Consider the following 16818-nt stretch of genomic DNA (forward strand, 5'->3'; position numbering starts at 1 on the left):
TTCCAATTTCCAAGAAGGGCAAAGAGAGAAGCCCCGGTAATTATGGAGCTGTCAGTTTCACTTCAGTGCCCAGCAAAATTATGGAGAAGATTATTCTGTGTGTTATTGGAGGAAAAAAAAAAAACACCTGCAAGACAACATGGTCATTGGTCACAGCCATCGTGCGCGAAGGGGCAGCCATTGAAGGTCACCCAGCTGGGGGGTGAAGGGGAGGGGATGGAAATGGGTTTTAATGATTTTTGGCAAATATTGAGGCTTTCTGGACAAAACAGAAGCACAGAGTTGGATAAATGTGTCATTGATGGCTGAAACACAGTGCAGACGTTGGTCGTAGCCAACACACATGGAGGGGCAGCCATGTCCTACGTGTCCTCTTGAAGGTCACCCAGCTGGGGACAAGGAGAAGGCAGTGGAGGTGTATTTTTGGTTTTTTGTTTTGTTTTGTTTTGTTTTTAATGAATTTTGGCTAATATGGAGAATTTCTGGACAAAATACCCAGTGTAAAGCTGGGTGTGCACATAATGGGTTGTGTGCACGATTGGGTTGTTGGTGTTCAGGAAGCCTTTGGATGATGCTCTGATGGTTTAACTCTTGGTTGACTCTTGGCTTGCCCCAAAATCTCTCCAAGAAACCCTAAAACATAACTCACAACCAAAATTAGGGAGTCCAGTACTGTGAGGCCAACAGCTGGGCATTAGGATCCCTTCCAATGGAGAGTATTTCTAGTTTCAAGCACCTCACAGCTCCTTGATGGATATTTGGAGAAATGAATTCTTTACAAACCATTTCTCTACCATGCAGAACACACCCAGTTATTCCAAATGATGGGCGTCACAGTGACCAGGCCAGAAGTCTTTGGGGTTATTTCCCACCAAACCCAAACAATTCCCTTTGTCTCGCTTTGCCTTTCGCTTTGCTTCACCGTGTTCAGCTTCCAGCTTTGTCCTTATCCTCCATTTCTGCATCTGTTCTGTGTATTTTTTAAACTCTATTCCGTATGCATTCTCATCTAGAATTCTGCTTGAAGGTTTGTTGCCTTTTTACTGAAATCTCTGCGCCCATCTCTACGCAGCTCTCCCCACGTCTCTGACTCCCATCTGGGACACCGTTGGATTTGGGGGTTTTTCCTTCCTTCCAGCTCTTTTTCCAGCATTTTCCCCTTAATTTAATTTTGCCTGCTGGCGTCTTGGGTTTTTCTTCCCCTTGTCTTCATGGAGTGGCATTGCCCTTCCTTTTCTTCCACACACTCGACCCATCCCTGACCTGGGCACTGGGCTGGACTGCCAAAGAAGGGCCCCACTGCCAGCCCCTTCCCCAGAAGAAGGGCCTCCAGGGGTGACCTCTTCCCCAGCACATTGGAGCTTCTTCCCCTTCCAGTTGGAGCTGGAAGTGGGCTTTCGATGCCAATTATTTTCAGCACGGCTCTGATTTCCATTCTGAGCTTGGCTTTCTCCGGTTGTGGCTGCCCCCCCCTCCTGCAAAGGAGAAGAAAAGGGATCAAAATCAAAACGCTGGAGCTTTGTAGACGGGGTCTTGTGTCTTTCCTCCCATCCACGAGGCTCAGCCCGAATTTGCTGCTGAAGAATGGATGTCAGAAACCCTTTGGATGTACCTGACCCCATCAAGGCCACCTCCAGAGCCAGGTCACAAAGCTCAGGGCTGTGTCCCATTGAACCACGTCCTATTGAAGTTGTGTAGGGTGGAAGTGATGCCCCCCTCCCCTGTGCCCCGAGGACCCCCCTCATGCTGCTCTCCTGACCTCCTTTCCGCAGTCTTTCATTCTTTTCTTGACTTCCACCTCATTGCAAAGCTCTTGTTGGCCTCTTGCTTCTCTTCCTGCCCTACTTTCACGTGAGCTGAGCTACGGCCACAGGAGATGGCACCTTCATCCAGGTCTTTCCATGCAGGAATTTTGGGGTGACGCTCCCTGGGGGCAGCGCCCCGAGGTCGCAGGAACCCCTTCCAACCTTTTGGTTGTGGCAGCAATGATAGGGAATCAATTTCTTTCTTAATGCTTTGGGGAAAACGCGTTTTGGGATAGCTGGAAGGAGGGAAGCTTGATGCTGGAGGAGCTCTCAGTTGCCATGAGCCTGAAATACCGCATGACAGCCCCAACCCCAACCAAGCATTGAATGTTGCGTATTTCTTGCTTTCTAGGACATAGGAACATCACTTATTTCTTGCACTTCTTCTCATCCCATCACATTTCAGCAAGCAATACCTCGAGGTCTTCCTTCCCCACGCATTTTTCCAGCTCTGCTTCCCTCCAAGCCAAGGCGAGCAGTTCCACCCCGTGGTTAAACCCATCTGAACCCAATGCGGATGGCCAAAAGGAAAGGCAGCTGGCACGCGTGGGTTGGTAGCAGAGCCAACGAAGGGAAGCACCGTGCTGGAAACCATGGGTGGGATGGAAAGCGCAGCGCAGAGCTGGCCAAGCCTCTTGGCAGAGCTCTGCGTGCCTGGCTGGCCAGCAAAAACTGATTCTTTCATCCCTGTCCCACATGGAGCCAATTAGTAGAACGGCGACTGCGCTCCCCGTGCCCCTCATCAGTTCCTCACACTGTAGGACGGCGCATGGAGGAGCCCTGTGGGATCCATCTCAAGGTGCTCAAAGAGTCGGCTGATGCCATCGTGTCCATTATTATTGTTTTGCTTAATGGTCTTGGGAATCTGGAGCCAAGAAGGGCAAGAGAGAAGCCCCTGGTGATTATAGGGCTGTTAGTCTCACTTCAGTGCCTCTGAAAATCACAGAGATTGTTCCAGGAGTTGAAAGCCAACAGTAATTGATCACAGCAACGCGGGTTCATAAGGGGCAAGTCCTGCTTAACGAACTTAATTTCCTTTATGACAAGGTTACCCACCTCGCTGACCAAAGGAATCCAGGTGATGTCATCTTTCTTGGGTCTCAGCACCTCTCTGCTCTCTGGTGGCTCGAGGGAGCGGCGCGGAGCTTCGTAGGGGATGCTGTCAGCAGGAAAAGGTTCTTCAGCAGGTGGTGGCCATGGGTCACATCCTGGGGCAGTGGCCCCAAGCTCATGAACGCTTGGGCACCGCTCTCAGATGTAGGGTTTGGGTTTTGGGTGGCCCTGAGCAGGGCCAGGAGTTCTCCAAGGGGAACTTTTAGGGCAGGTGTGTGGAGTTATCTGGGATGTGGGCTGTTGTTACAAGATTTCTCTCCGATATTCTGCGTGCGCCACGTTGAGAATTTGGGTTGGGGTGTTGCACTTCAGTAAGAATTTGAATCTCTAAAAACTTCACTGTGCTTGGGTGAAAACTGGGTGTCCAGTAGAGGTCTGGTTTTCTTTTAGCTGTGGGTGCTCTCCTCTCCCACTGACTCTTCTTGGGTGGGGGTTTGAGTTGGTGGTAGAGTTTTGTGTTGGCCATAGTGGGTCAGCGTTGGCTGTAGGGGGCTGACGTCAGGTAGAGTTCTGTGTTGGCCATAGAAGTTGGCATAGGGGAGGGTTTTGTGTTGGCTGTGGGGTTTTGTGTTGGCTGTGGGGTTTTGTGTTGGCTGTGGGGTTTTGTGTTGGCTGTGGGGTTTTGTGTTGGCTGTGGGGTTTTGTGTTGGCTGTGGGGTTTTGTGTTGGCTGTGGGGGTTGGCATTGCATATAGTTCTGCGTTGGCCATAGGGGGCTGACATCAGGTAGAGTTCTGTGTTGGCCATAGAAGTTGGCATAGGGGAGGGTTTTGGGTTGGCTGTGGGGTTTTGTGTTGGCTGTAGGGTTTTTTTGTGTTGGCTGTAGGGGGTCAGTGTTGACTGTAGGGGTTGGCATTGCATAGAGTTCTGCGTTGGCTGTGGAGGTTGGCAACGAGTATCAAGGTTTGGAGTTGGATTTGGAGGTTTTGCACTGGGTTTGGGGGTTTTGTGTTGGATTCGTGTTTGACATTGGGTGCAGAGTCTCGGGGTTGAGTAGGGTTTGGCTGTAGGGGTGCACGTTGGGTGTTGGTAGGGGCTTGGTGTTGGGTTGGGTTGCGTGCTGTTGGCTGTTGAGTTGCATGGCCCCGTCAGTGGCAAAAGCATCTTTTGGGCTCTGTAACCAGCTTTTACCTAATAGATTCTGTTTCATTGCTTAGCACCAGGCAGCGTGTGGCCATGGCTCCCCTCTCCCACCCCGCGCTGTAGTGGTGTGGTGGTTGTTGCCTAAAACCTGAGGCTCTTGGCGGTGGCTGTGGTGGTGCTGTTGCTCTGGTTTTAGGATCAGTTATTCTTGTGAGAGGAGCTGTGTTTTCAGGGAGATCTTATTGCCCATTCTGTGAAGATTTGAGTGTGTGTTGGTGCATTCTTTGTACCTTGGGTGTCGTGGAGCATGGGCAGTGCCTCCGGGGATGGCGTGTGGGCACAGCAAAGTGCTTTGCTTTTTATTAGTGTCTCCAGTAGAAACCAGCTGGGGCCTTACATGCGGGGTGTGAGGGGACACGGAGCCTGGGCCTTGTCCTGGATGGGGGGGCTGTGAGACCCTGTCTAAGCCCAAGGGGTTGGGTGGGGGCCTGGGGTGTGGTGGGGGGACCTGGGGGTCGCTGAGCAGGGCTCCCATCTATGGGTCTGCCCGTTCGTGGGGCTCTCCTGTTCCATCCACTGGGGACTGCCCCATCATTAGGGGCTTCTCTGCCCCCTCCCCTTCTGTGGGTCTTCTGTGGGGTTCTCTCTTCCATTTGGGTCTGCGCTTCCATAGGGCTGTCCCATCCATGGGGCTCCCCTCCCTACGTAGTCTCTCATCTGTGGGGCTGCCCCTCCATTATGGGATGCTCATCCATTGAGGGTTACCATCCCTTCCATGCCCTCCTTCCCCCACCGTTCTATGGGACTCCCCTGCATTGGGTCTCTCCCCTTCGTTGGGGCTCCACTCTCTCCAGAGGTCTCCCCGTCCATGGGGTCTTCACTGGGGCTGTCCATCCTCCCTCAATGGGGGTTCCCATCCCTTCCATGCCTTCCCCTTCCCCTCCCATCCATGGGATTCCCATGCATTGGGCTTTCCCATCCTTTCCATTGGGTCCCCCCCACTCTGTGGCTTTCCCCATCCACTGAGGTCCTCCCCCCATCCATTGAGGTCCCCCCTGTGGTTCTCCCCATCCACTGGGGTCCCTCCCCCCTCTGTTGCTCTCCCCATCCATTGAGATCCCCTTCTCATCCATTGGGCCCTCGTCCATGGCTCTCCCCCATCCATTGGCATCCCTCTCTTGCCTCTCCCCATTCACAGAGGTTCCCCCCCCCCCCCCCACCCATTGCCCCTCTCCCCTCCATGGCTCTTCCCATCCACTGGGGTCCATCTCCCCCCCCGGCTCTCCCCATCCAATGGCACTGTTCATCTATGAGTCTACCCCCACCCACCAGGACTCCCCTCCATGGGGAGCTCCCACCCCCTTCCCCACCCCACCACCATCCTGTCCTTCTCCCCTCCTTTCTCACCCCACCCCTCCCCATCCTACCAACATCCTGTCCCCACCACCATTCCCTCCCTTCCCCTCCCCTCCATCCCCAACCACCAGCCCCTTCCCCTCCCCTCCATCCCTATCCCTTCCCACCCCTCCTCACCTCACCAACGTCCCCTCCCCTTCCCTTCCCCACCATCCCTTCCCCCACAATCCCCTCCCTACCCTACCAAAGTCTCCCCTTCCCCACCACCCCCTCTCTTCCTTCCCTTTCCTTCCCCCCCTCCTTACCCCACCAAAGCCTCCCCTTCCCCACCACCCCTCTCTTCGCCCCCCTCCCTTCCCCATCATCCCCTTCCCCACCAAAACCTCCCCTTCCCCACCACCCCCTCCTTTCCCTCCCATCCCATCCCCCGTCTCCCTTCCCCACCGTCCCCTCCCAACCCCCCCCCCCTTCCCCTTCCCCATCCCCGGTTCCCCGCTCGATTTCTCGGCTCTCCCCCCCCTCCCTGCGCTCCTTCAGCGCCGATCCCGGATTGCGGCTCCGCCGTTCGGCGCTCGATTGGCGCTGCCCGGGGCCGCCCCGCGCGCCGCTCCAAGATGGCGGCCTCCACCTCCTCGCCGCCCAAAGTGACAAAAGCGGCGGCGGTCCCGCGGCCTCGAGACCGGGACCGGGGTGGGGACGGCGAGACCGGGCCCGAGGCGACCCCCGAGCCCGGTGAGCGGCCCCTCCCCCCGGCTCCGCCGCCTTCTTCTCCCCGTCGCTCTCGGCCCCACCGCGGGGCCCGGTCCGGGGCTGAGGGAGCGCGCTGCCATTCCCGGCGCCGCGCCGCGCTGTGGGGTGAGGACAAAGGAGGGCCGCGGCTCCTCCCGGGCCGTGACATGGAGCCGCTGCTGCCCCACGGCGGCCCCGGGCACCAACCCAGGGTCGGAGCCCCACAGCCGCCCCGCAACGGCCCCCAGGCCCCACCCCTGGGTTAGGCCCCACGGCCGCCCCAGGCTCTGCTCCGAGGTTGAGCCCTAAAGCCACCCCATAGCAGCCCTAAAGCCGCCCTATAGCAACCTTAAAGCCACCCCATAGAAGCTCTAAAGCCGCCCTATAGCAACCTTAAAGCCACCCCATAGCAGCCCTAAAGCTGCCCCACTGTGGCCCCCAGACCCCGCCCTTGGGTTGGGCCCTACAGCAGCCCCAGATCTGGCCCCACAGCAGCCCCAAGGTCTTCTCTGAAGTTGAGCCCCGCAGCCGCCCCATAGCAGCCCTAAAGCCGCCCCATAGCAGCCCCCAGACCCCGCCCTCGGGTTAGACACCCCAGCAGCCCCAGATCTGCCCCACTTTAGCCCCAGGCCCCACCCTTGGCTTTGGCCCTACAGTTGTCCTGGGTCTGCCTCGCAGCTGCCCCAGGCCCCACCCCTGGGTTGGGTCCCACACCCCTGCCCCACAGTGTGCCCAGGCACCACCCCTGGGTTGGGCTCCTGAGCTGCCCCACGGCAATGCTGTGGCTGCCCCGCAGCGTCCTCAGGCACCACCCTGGGTTGGGCTCCATAGCAGACCCAGAGCCACCTCCTGGAGCTGTCACCATCCCCCCACAGAGCTCCGTGTTCTCCCACACCTATTCCAAAGGGGTTTCAGTAAGGAAAAACCTCCTTTCCCCTCATCCAGAGGGACTGGAAATATGGGAAATCCCCGCATTTTCCGCATTTTACTGAGGAGTTGAAAATAGGGGAAAATATCCCTTTTTCCCATCTCGCACAAGGATTGGAAATGGGGGGAAAAAGGCCCTTTTTTCACCCCCAAAATATCATCGGGGGGGGGTTGGGGCTGATGATTGTTCTTCTCTCGGCAGTTCTGGCCCCAGAGGAGGAGGAGGTGGTGGCCATGGAGGTGGGTTCCCCCCCACCTCCCCCACCGCCGCCGCTGCCCAAGAAGAGCTCAGCCCCGGGGCAGTCGGAGCCGCCCGCCCGCATAGGGACCAAGCTGTGCGCCGAGCCGCCCGGCAGCAAAGCAGATCCACACGACCCCAAAAGTGAGTACTGGCAGCACTCCGCCCTGAGGGGAAGAGTGAGGAGGTGTTGCTGGGGCTAGGATGGAGCTGGGCTCCGCGTGTGGTTGTCAGCTCTGAGAGCTGTGGGGTCTGTGGGTCACTGGGAGCCAAGAGGGGCTTGGTGGAGCCTGGTGAGAGGTGTCATGGCTGTGCTGCGGGTGTTGTGCACCCTGAAAACTTGGGGGCATCGTGTCCTGAAAGCCCAGGGATGCACTGCCTCAAATTGGGGGCGTTGCGCCCTGAAAGCCCAGGGATGCACTGCCCCAAGATTGGGGGCATTGTGCCCTGAAGGCCCAGGGATGCACTGCCCCAAAACCTGGGAGTGTTGTGCCCTGAAAGCCCAGGGATGCACTGCCCCAAAATTGGGGGCGTCGTGCCCTGAAAGCCCAGGGATGCACTGCCCCAAAATTGGGGGCGTCGTGCCCTGAAAGCCCAGGGATGCACTGCCCCAAAATTGGGGGCGTTGTGCCCTGAAGGCCCAGGGATGCACTGCCCCAAAACTTGGGGGCGTTGCACCCCAAAAATCTGAGGATGTTGTGCCCCAGAACTTGGGGAACTTGTGTCACAGAAACCCGAGGTTATTGTGCTCTGAAATCCTGAGCATGTTGTGCCCCAAAAACCCGAGGATGCTGTGCCTCAAAGACTCAGGGATGCAGTGTCCCAAAGATGCCCCGGGGATGCTGTGTCCTAAATTCAGTGATGTGCTGCCCTGATGACTTGGGAACGTGGTTCCCCAAAATCTCAGAGATGTTGGACCCCGAGAGCCCAGGGATATGGTGCTGCAAAAGCTCAGGGGTGTCGTGCCCCTAAAAACCAGGGGTCGTTGTGCTCCAAAAACTTGGGGATCTGATGCCCCAAAGACTTGGGGCCACGATGCCCCAAACTCAGGAATGAGGTACTTTGAACTTGAGGACGTTGTACCCCAAATGTGAGGTGAGGGTATTGTGCTGCAAAAACCCAGGAATGCGGTGTCCCTAAAAGCCTGGGGACGTCACCCTCCCTCAGAACTTTGGGACATTGTGTCTTGAATGTCTGGGGACACTGTGTCCCCAAAATGGGGGGGCATGTTGCCTTGAAGGCATGGGGCTGTTGCGACCCTAAAACATAGGGCTGTGTGCCCCAAACTCAGGGATGCAGTACCCCAAAAGCGTGAAGGCAGCGTCCCCAATACTCAGGGATGTTGTGCCCCTAAAAACTCAGGGATGTTGTGCCCCTAAAAGCCTGGGGACGTTGTACCCTAAAGATTTGGGTATGCAGTGCCCTGAACATCTTAGGGATGTTGTTCCCTGAACACGGGGCTGCAGTGCACACCCAAAGCCTGGGGAAACTGCAGTGCAAAAGCTCAGGATTGTTGTGCCTGAAACTCAGACCGTGGTGCCCACGATAGCACAGGCCCATTGTGCCCCAGATTCAGGGCCACGGTGCCCCAAAAACCTGGGGAAATTGTGCCTCAAAAAGCTGGAGATGTGGTGCCCCAAACTCAGGGCCACCATGCCCCAAGAGCCTGGGGACGTGGTGCTCCAAGAACCTGGGGCCGTGCTGCCCCAAACTGAGGGCTGTGCTGCCCCAAAAAGCTGGGGATATGGTGCCCAAAAGCCTGAGGATGTGGTGCCCCAGGCTCAGGGCCACAGTGCTGGATGGTGGGAGACGGACAGCTGTCCAAGACCGAGTGGAGAGTGCACTGCCCAGCACAGTTCCCAGTGTTGGGTGTTGGTGGGACCAGGCGCCCATCTGCACTTTCAGGAGTTTCTGCTGGATTTTCAAGGAGAGCGTGGTTGAGTTGTGCTCCCGTATTGTAAGGTTGAGTTGCCAGAGCTTGCTGGGGTCGACACGTGACTCTTGTGTCTGCAGAGCACCTCAGTCAGTCCTCCTGCCCTTTCAGTTACCATAATCAGCATTATAGAGGGATGAAATCATTGGTTGGAAAGGTCTTGAAAGATCACAGAATCGTAGAATGGAGTGGACTTGGCTTGGAAGGATCCTGAAGGATCACGTGGAATGGGTTGGGTTTGGGTTGGAAGGATCCTGAAAGATCACGGAATCATACAATGGGTTGAGTTTGGGTTGGAAGGGTCCTTGAAGACCACAGAACCACAGAATGGTAGAAGAGTTGGGTTGGAAGGGTCCTTGAAGACCACAGAATGGTAGAATGGTTGGCTTGGAAGGGTCCTTGAAGACCACAGAACCACAGAACGATAGAAGAGTTGGGTTGGAAGGGTCCTTGAAGACCACAGAATGGTAGAATGGTTGACTGCAGAACCGCAAAGACCCTTCCAAGCCAACCATTCTACCATTCTGCCATTCTGTGGTCTTTAAGGACCCTTCCAACCCAAGTCTTCTATCTTTCTGTGGTTCTGTAGTCTTCAAGACCCTTCCAACCCAACCAATCTACCGTTCTGTGGTCTTCAAGGACCCTTCCAAGCCAACCATTCTACCGTTCTGTGGTCTTTAAGGACCCTTCCAACCCAAGTCTTCTATCATTCTGTGGTTCTGTAGTCTTCAAGGACCCTTCCAAGCCAACCATTCTACCATTCTGTGGTCTTCAAGGACCGTTCCAACCCAACCATTCTATCATCCTGTGGTTCTGTGGTTTTCAGAATGGTAGAATGGTTGGGTTGGAAGGGTCCTTGCAGACCACAGAACCAGAATACCATAGAGGAGTTGGGTCAGAAGGGTCCTCAGAGCCTGCAGTGGGTGGGCGCCTCCGGGGATGGGCCGTGAAACTGACGAGCTTCCCGTTCCGCGTCCTGATTCGCTCTCTGTTTGTTTTTCTCCTCCGATTTCAGCCCAGAACCTGACGACGTGCGAGGTGTGCGGCGCCTGCTTCGAAACCCGCAAAGGGCTCTCCAGCCACGCGCGCTCCCACCTGCGGCAGCTCGGCGTGGCCGAGTCGGAGAGCAGCGGGGCCCCCATCGATTTGCTCTACGAACTGATGAAGCAGAAGGGCAAACCCGATGGGCACCCCATGGTTTCTCCCACCCTCGGCAAAAAATCTGCCTCTCCCAAGGACGGCATCGCCGGTTCCCCGCGTCCCGCGCTGCTGGCGCTCGGCAAAGGCGGTGAGCGCTCGCTGGATGGCCCCATCAACAAAGCCATCAAATCCCCGCCGGGATTCTCCAAGAGCCTCTCGCAGCCCGGATCCCCCATCCTCAAGAAGGTGCCCCCCGTGCTCTCTGGGTCCCCCTCTCCAAAAAACCCCGAGGAGAAGAGCTCGAAGCTGTCGCTCAGCCCTCTGCAGAGCTCCCCAAAGGCGCAGTGGCCACAGGCAGATGAGGAAGGACCTCTCAATTTGAGTGAGTCTCTCTCTCTTTCTTTTTTTTTCTTTTTTTTTCTTTTGCCAGTCGTGTTTCCCATTAAGTTTTGGGGCTGGGGATGAGAGGAATCCCTGGGTACTCCTGGTGAGGCTACAGCTCTGTGCTTTGTGGGGTGAGCTCGGTGTGGAAGAAGCAGTTTTGATGGCCATTATGGCTCCAGGACGCAGCCACCGGAGGGGAAAGTCCTCCCTGGTGTGATTTCACCTGGTTCTTTACCCTCCGAGCTCCTCGTGTCGCCTCCCAGTCCTGCTCTCAGCCCCAGCCAAACGCTTCCATTTGCATCCCTCTTTGTCCCTAAGCTCTGTTGGGGTCTTGTTCTCATATCGTGGCACCAGAGTAGTTTTACTGCAGCAGTCAGCTCTTTGTGCCCCACGTTCCTTGGGCAGCTCAAAGGGATTTGTTTGCCCTGCAGGATTTCTCCCAGCTCTTCTTAGAGCTGTGGGGCTGTAGGACCTGCTCCATCTTGGCTAACATGGTGCTTGTCCTGAGCAAAATGTTCTGTGCCCGCGACGCCTCCATGGCTGCCTTTGGCAGAATCACTGAACTGTGGGGGTTGGACGGGACCTCTGGAGATCATTGAGACCAACCCTCTGCTAAAGCAGGGTCCCAGGTGGAGCAGGAAAGCATCCAGGTGGGTCTTGAATATCTCCAGAAGAGGCTCCACAACCTCCCTGAACAGCCTGTTCCAGAGCTCCGTCACCCTGGCAGGAAAGAAGTTCTTCAGTCCTCTTCCCTTTGGGTCCCACTGAGGATGGATTTCACTGCGCAGTGCTTTGGGTTCAGTCCATTTTGCTTCTCGGTCCCCATGAGGACTGGCTTTGGGTGTGCAGATCTGGTTTCAGCCCCGCTTCCTTTGGAATCCCCCTGAGGACCGGTTTTGTCACTGCTCACATCTTTGGGTTGGGTTCCTGTTCCCTTCAGAGTTCCGCTGAGGATTGGTTTTGTTGTTGGGTTGGTATCTGAGTTCAGCCCTGCTCATTTTGGAGTCCCGCTGAGGACTGGCTTTGTTGGGTGCACATCTTTGAGTTCATTTTCCAGTCCCACTGAGGACGGGCTCTGTGCGGTGCCTGCTTTGGGCTCAGCTCCGCTCTTTGCCTCCCACTGGGGATGGACTTTGTTGGCTTCGCACGCCTTCGGCTCCTTGGCACCACAAACTCCACCTTTGCGTCCCCAGTAACCACAGTTCTCTCTGTTTTTTTTTACCTCCTCTGCAGCCGCTGGGGGGGAGCCGGTGCGGGACATCCGCTGTGAGTTCTGCGGGGAGTTCTTTGAGAACCGCAAGGGTCTGTCGAGCCACGCGCGCTCCCACCTGCGCCAGATGGGGGTGACGGAGTGGTACGTCAACGGCTCCCCCATCGACACGCTGCGCGAGATCCTCAAGCGCCGAACTCACCCGCGGAGCGGAGCTTCCAACCCCATGGGCCCCGGGCACAAAGCCATGGCCAAGACCCTCCTGGCGGCCATGGGACCCCTGGAGCCGCGGGGTCCTGGCGAGCTCCACATCCCGACTCTGCCCAAGAAGGTCCAGCAGCCCGGCAGTCCCCTGGGCCACTCTCCTACCTCGTCCCCGCCTCCCACTGCCCGGAAGATGTTTCCAGGCCTCTCTCCTCCCTCCTTGCAGAAGAAGCTCAAACACGACCAGATGAGAGTGGAAATCAAGCGTGAGATGATGACGGGGGGTCTCCACGGGGAGCCCCATCCCTCCGACCAGGCTTGGCCGCCGCTGGAGGAGATGTCACCCTTGAACCTCTGTAAGTGCGTGGCTGTCACCTTCCCCCTCCCGTGGGCTGGTGGGGGTCGGGCACACGCCGTGCTGGGGAGGGGGATGTGGGATCCAAGGTCCCTTCCAGCCCATTCCGTGGCGATTTTCAAAGATCCTTCCAACCCAACCCCTTCTTATCATTCAATGATCTTCAAGGTCCTTTCCAGGCCAATCCCTCCTATCATTGCATGGCTCTAACATCTGTAAGCTCCCTTCCAACCCAGCCCTTTCTATGGTTCTCTGATGTTTGAGGACCATTCCAATTCAACCCGTTCCAGGGTTCTGTATTTCTATGATCTTCAAGGACCCTTCCAACCCAGCCCATTCTATGGCTCTATGATCTTCAAGGACCCTTCTAACCCAACCCCTTCTAAGGCTCTATGATCTTTAAGGACCCTTCCAACCCAACCCCTTCTATGGCTCTATGATCTTTAAGGACCCTTCCAACCCAACCCATTCTATGGCTCTAAGATCTTTAAAGACCATTCCAACCCCTTCTAAGGCTCTATGATCTTTAAGGACCCTTCCAACCCAACCCATTCTATGGCTCTATGATCTTTAAGGACCCTTCCAACCCAACCCCTTCTACGGCTCTATGATCTTTAAAGACCCCTCCAACCCAAGAGCTCTCTGATGGGTGCTGTTCTCTTTGGGTACTTTGGGGTCAGCTGGAAGCACGGCACTGAGGGATCTGCTCGTGGATCGTCTTCTGTGGGTTGTGCTGTGGGATATGGGGGCAGGTGGGCTCAGACCCGCTCCCCCTGACGCCAGCTCTCTCCCTGTAGCCTCCCGAGCCGACCCGGTGCGGGACATCCGCTGTGAGTTCTGCGGGGAGTTCTTTGAGAACCGCAAGGGTCTGTCGAGCCACGCGCGCTCCCACCTGCGCCAGATGGGGGTGACGGAGTGGTCGGTGAACGGCTCCCCTATCGACACGCTGCGCGAGATCCTCAAGAAGAAATCGAAGCCCTGCGTCATCAAGAAGGAGCCCCACACCTCCATCATCGAAACCCCCAAAGGCTTTGGGGAGGAGGGGATGGACCCCAAGCCCTCTGGAAAAGTGCTGCAGGCCATGGCCCTGCCTCCACTGGGCGGGAGGACGGGGAAACCCGGCGGCTCCAGCATCGGCCGCGAGCTCTCGCTGTCGCCGCTCACCGCCAAGCCCCACGGCGCCTTCCTGACACCGCTGGCCACCAAACGGCCGCTGCAGGACGACCGCCTGGGTCCCCACCCCGAGGTGAAGCACAAGGCCTACATCCAGACCGAGCTGCCCTTCAAAACCAAGTCCGTGCACGACAAGCCCACGCACACATGTAAGTGTGGGGAGGCACGTGGTGCGGCTTGTCCAGGTTCCTGGAGGCTGCGGGGAGGGGCTGGAGGGTTGGCATGCGTTGGCCGTGGCCACCGTCAGCTGCGGTCATGCATTGGCCAAGTTGTTGTGTTGACCGTGGGCACGTGTTGGCCATGGTGTTGTGTTGCCAAAGCCTCGTGTCAGCCATGCTGTTGGCCATGGTGTTGTGTTGGCCATGGTGTTGCGTTGGCTGTGGCCACGTGTCAGCCATGCTGTTGTGTCGGCCAAGTTGTTGCATTGTCTATGGCCACGTGTCAGCCATGGTGTTGTGTCGGCCATGGTGCTGTGTTGGCCATGGCCACATGTTGGCCAAGTTGTTGCGTTGGCCATGGCCACATATCAGCCATGGTGTTGCATTGGCCGCAGTCCCAGCATCCATGGGGCACCACGCTTGGATATCGGGCTCCGGGTTTTTGCTGTGATATCTCTGATAAGGAGCAGAGATTTGGGGACCGTCCACCGCCCCCCATCCCACTTAGAGATGGATCCCCCATCTTGGAGCCTTGACCTCCTGCCAGGACCACCTCACAGCTCACCGCCGCCCGCCACACGCGGGGAGGGGGCAGATTCCCACGCAGGGGTGGCGGTGGGGGGGACGGGGCACGTCTCAGCCCCTCGCTCACCGCCTGCCCCCCGCTCCCCCAGCCACCGAAGCGTGCTGCGAGCTCTGCGGCCTCTACTTCGAGAACCGCAAGGCTCTGGCCAGCCATGCGCGGGCGCACCTGCGGCAGTTCGGCGTCACCGAGTGGTGCGTCAACGGCTCGCCCATCGAGACGCTCAGCGAATGGATCCGGCACCGACCGCAGAAAGCCGGCGCGTATCGCAGCTACATCCAGGGCGGCCGACCCTTCACTAAGAAATTTCGGAATTCGTCGCACGCCCGAGATCACGACGGAGCGCGGAGGGTGCCGCTGAGCCTGCAGCACGGCGGCATGGCGCTGCTGAGCAAAGGGCTGGCGGCGGAGCTGGCGCACGGAGAGCCCTGCAAGATCCTGGACGGCACCGGGGAGCGGCCCGTGGTCACCTCGCCGCTCTCGCTGGTGAAGATGGAAGAGCATCAGCGCTCGAATTTCCACAGTGAGTTGGGACGGGGGGGGGGTGCAGCTGTCGGGAGGGGGACTGGTTGGGACCTGGTTCCCTCGGGATGCGGATCTCCTGGTGGCGGCAGCCGTTGGGATGTGGTTCCCGTGGGGGTTGGGGCTGCTGGGATCCCTCGGGAGGTTGGAGCTGCTGGGACACAGATCCGCAAGGAGGAGGAGCCCCTCCTGTCATCGGCAGCGCTGTTGCTCCAAAGCAGAGAAGCTGTGCCATCTCTCGCAGCCCTCAGCACCACGGCAGGGTTCCCCCTTCCCCCCTGATGCCCCGTTTCCCTTCCATTATTCCCCCCCCTAGAGTTTGAGCGGAGGCAGGCAAGGCCCCTGGACCCCTCCCTGCACCGGGAGGAGGAGGGGGCCGACTTCCAGCAGAAGATGGAGGAGACCCGCCAGCCCCCACCCAGGATGAGGCCGGTGCCCTCGCTGGTCCCCCGCCCGCCGCAGACCTCCCTGGTGAAGTTTGTGGGTAACATCTACACCCTCAAGTGCAGGTAGGCCATCCCCTTTTGGGCCCCAGCCCACCTTAGGCTTAACTTTTGGGCTCCCTTTGGGCTCCTTGTGGCTTTCTTTCAGGTTCCCCTTTGGGTGCACTCTGGGTTTGCTTCGGCTTCCTTTTGTGGGCTTCCCTTTTGAGGCAGCCTTTTTGTTTCCTTTGGGCTCTTTTTGGCTTTCTTTGAGGCTCCCCTTTGGCTTCCTTTGAGTTTCCTTTGGGCTCCCATTGGAGCGCTCCCTCTGGGTCTCTTTTGGGTTTCCTTTGGGCTCCCCTTTTGGTCTCTTTTTGGGGTTTTCTGTAGGCTTTCTTCAGGGCTCCCTTTTGGTTTCTGTTGGGCTCCCCTTTGGTCTCTCTCTGGGTTTCCTTTGAGGGCTCCCTTTGGGTTCCCTGTTGGGTTTCCTTTGAGGCTACTTCTGGCTTTTCTTGATGTTCCCTTTGGGGTTTTCCCTTTCGCTTCCAGGTGGGCTCTGCTTTGGGTTCCCTTTGGGTTGTCTTTTCGGGCTTCCCCTTGGGTTCCCCTTGGATTCCTGTTGGGTTCCTCATTGGGCTCCCATTTGGCTTCCCTTTGTGTTTCCCTCGGCTCCCAAACCTCTGAGCTCTTTGTTCGTGGGCACTCCACCCTTCAGTGCTGCACCTGGGGCTGTGGGACCCCTTCTGCCCTGCTTTCCCCCCCCCTTTACCCCCTCCCCGCAGCCTCTGGGCCGCTAAAGGAGCCTTGGACTGACCCGCTGCCGCCGTGTCCCCGCAGGTTCTGTGAGGTGGAGTTCCAGGGCCCCCTCTCCATCCAGGAGGAGTGGGTGCGACACCTCCAGCGACACATCCTGGAAATGAATTTCTCCAAAGCAGACCCCCTGCGTGGGGACGCCCCGGCCCCCGAACCCCCCGCCGTGGCCGAGGCTCAGTAACGGAGCCCCCACCCCAGGGCAACGGAGCCGAACCGGGGCACCCTCTGCCCCCCACCCCGTGCCTGCGCCTCCCCCACGGAGCAACCTCAGCCCACCCCCCCCCCACTACCCCAATGCCGGGCTGGATGGGGGGCACCCGGCCGCAAGCACTACAAGGATCAAAACCCCCCCCCCGGTCCTCCCTCCCCGGGGGGGGGGAGTGGTGGCACTCGAGGACGGGGCAGGGGACAGCGGTGGCACCGCATGTGCCCCCCCCCCCCCTCCCGACACCGCGGGTCCGGTTCAGCCCAAAGAGGCGGGAGCTGCGTTGGCTTCCACCGGTTCAGGGACGCGGGGAGCGAGCGCCGTGCGTTTGTCTATGGCCCGAGAGTTGCTGTATATTCGATCCCTGCAGGCAGCGCCGCCCGTCGTTCCCGGCACTGTCGGAGCCCGTTGCTCCGGGGTTGCATGTTGCCCCGCTCCCCCTTCCCAAAGGAAAACACTTGGCTCC

The 16818-nt window shown here is 58.0% G+C and overlaps 1 protein-coding gene across 1 annotated transcript in view; it reads left to right on the forward strand.

Annotated features, from left to right (window-relative positions):
* WIZ (WIZ zinc finger) overlaps window positions 1–16328 on the forward strand; it is a gene marked incomplete at its 3' end in the record, with an annotated part of 49940 nt that extends 33612 nt beyond the window's left edge. Inside the window, exons 6-12 of the mRNA XM_079547950.1 lie at window positions 7215–7394; window positions 10199–10705; window positions 11941–12477; window positions 13274–13798; window positions 14482–14913; window positions 15229–15421; window positions 16172–16328. Coding sequence (XP_079404076.1) covers window positions 7215–7394; window positions 10199–10705; window positions 11941–12477; window positions 13274–13798; window positions 14482–14913; window positions 15229–15421; window positions 16172–16328 — 2531 coding nt within the window. The remainder of the gene's footprint in view (window positions 1–7214; window positions 7395–10198; window positions 10706–11940; window positions 12478–13273; window positions 13799–14481; window positions 14914–15228; window positions 15422–16171) is intronic.
* Window positions 16329–16818: the final 490 nt, after the last annotated feature.

This window comes from Tetrao urogallus (assembly GCF_951394365.1).
Source record: "Tetrao urogallus genome assembly, chromosome: 36".
NCBI lineage: Eukaryota > Metazoa > Chordata > Aves > Galliformes > Phasianidae > Tetrao > Tetrao urogallus.